General features: G+C 38.1%; 1 protein-coding gene across 1 annotated transcript in view; it reads left to right on the top strand.

Moving 5' to 3' along the window:
• cad (carbamoyl-phosphate synthetase 2, aspartate transcarbamylase, and dihydroorotase) overlaps window positions 1–1,348 on the top strand; it is a 47,359-nt gene that overhangs the window by 20,803 nt on the left and 25,208 nt on the right. Inside the window, exons 24-25 of the mRNA XM_015372828.1 lie at window positions 850–1,017; window positions 1,101–1,283. Of these exons, the coding sequence (XP_015228314.1) occupies window positions 850–1,017; window positions 1,101–1,283 (351 nt within the window). The remainder of the gene's footprint in view (window positions 1–849; window positions 1,018–1,100; window positions 1,284–1,348) is intronic.

The raw sequence follows: 1,348 nt of genomic DNA, 5'->3' as shown, positions 1-1,348 counted from the left end.
CCTCTCCACTGTCGCTACAAGCATGCTTAGTGTGAGGGATTGCTGAAGAGTTAATGAGTCGATGCAATCAACTGGTTTTCCTTAGATAGAAAACTTTTAATTAATTTGACTGGATGATCTGGTGACCTGTAAAGTGCCTTGAGATGAATTAGCGCTATAGAAATAAACTGAATTGAATTGAATTACTGCCCTAAGTCAGTCGCTCTGTCAGCTAAAGGCATGTTTTAGAGTCTCTATATTCCAGTTAATGATAAATCTTAACTAAATTTAATGATTGTTTCAATAATCTATTAATCCCATTAACTGTTTCAGCCCTAAATGAAATGAAATAATTGACCTTTATATATCTGAAGTCATTTATCGATCAATCTGTCCAACTTTTCCATGTTACACCCATTCATCCACCTTCCTGCCTGTCCTGCGTTGTACGTTACATCTGTATGAGCTAAATTAATAGTGAACCGTTAGATGTAGAAATTAAAAAATAAACAAAAAATAGACAATTTTAGATTTTGATGTCAAACACTTAGCATTCTAAAAGTGGACTGTAATTCTGAATAAAAAGGCAGAGTAGAAAATATAAAAAAGATATCTAACTTTATACCATCTGCAAAAATGACTTATTTAGAAAATGTAACAACTTGGTCTAAAGTTAAATTTTTCATATCCATAATTCATCCAACCATTACAATTCAAACCATTTAATTGGTTTTAATTGGTCCTTTTCTCATTCCTTCCTCCCATAGCAAATCAATTATTTACTTAATCATACAGTGATTTTTTTTTTTTTAACAGACCACTTTAATGATCCGAATGTTTGATAATTTCTGTGATGTTTTGTTTTTTTAGGATGACCTGCTGAAGGTGATTGAGTGTAATGTCCGAGTTTCCCGCTCCTTCCCCTTTGTGTCAAAAACGCTTGGAGTGGATCTTGTTGCCCTGGCAACCCAAGTCATCATGGGAGTTGAAGTAGAGCCAGTGGGTCTAATGCGTGGAAAAGGGATCGTGGGGGTTAAGGTAAATGACTTTAATTCAAACCAAATGTCTTTTAGCACTTTTCCACATGTTAGAACAATAAGCATCTATCATCCGTTCTCCAGGTTCCCCAGTTCTCCTTCTCTCGGCTCGCTGGGGCTGACGTGGTGCTCGGGGTGGAGATGACCAGCACGGGGGAAGTTGCCTGCTTTGGGGAGAACAGATATGAGGCTTACCTCAAAGCGATGCTTTCCACAGGCTTCAAGATCCCCAAGAAGAACATCCTTCTGTCCATCGGCAGCTATAAGGTACGGCAGAGATGGCACAGTCAAAGCAAGCAAAGCTCTGATTTAAATGGCGGCTGGTGGGGATT

The sequence above is a fragment of the Cyprinodon variegatus genome, unplaced genomic scaffold (assembly GCF_000732505.1).
Source record: "Cyprinodon variegatus isolate N-32 unplaced genomic scaffold, C_variegatus-1.0 Scaffold76, whole genome shotgun sequence".
Classification (NCBI taxonomy): Eukaryota; Metazoa; Chordata; class Actinopteri; order Cyprinodontiformes; family Cyprinodontidae; genus Cyprinodon; species Cyprinodon variegatus.
Note: the sequence above shows the minus strand (reverse complement) of the source record. Positions and strands in the feature narration are given on the sequence as shown.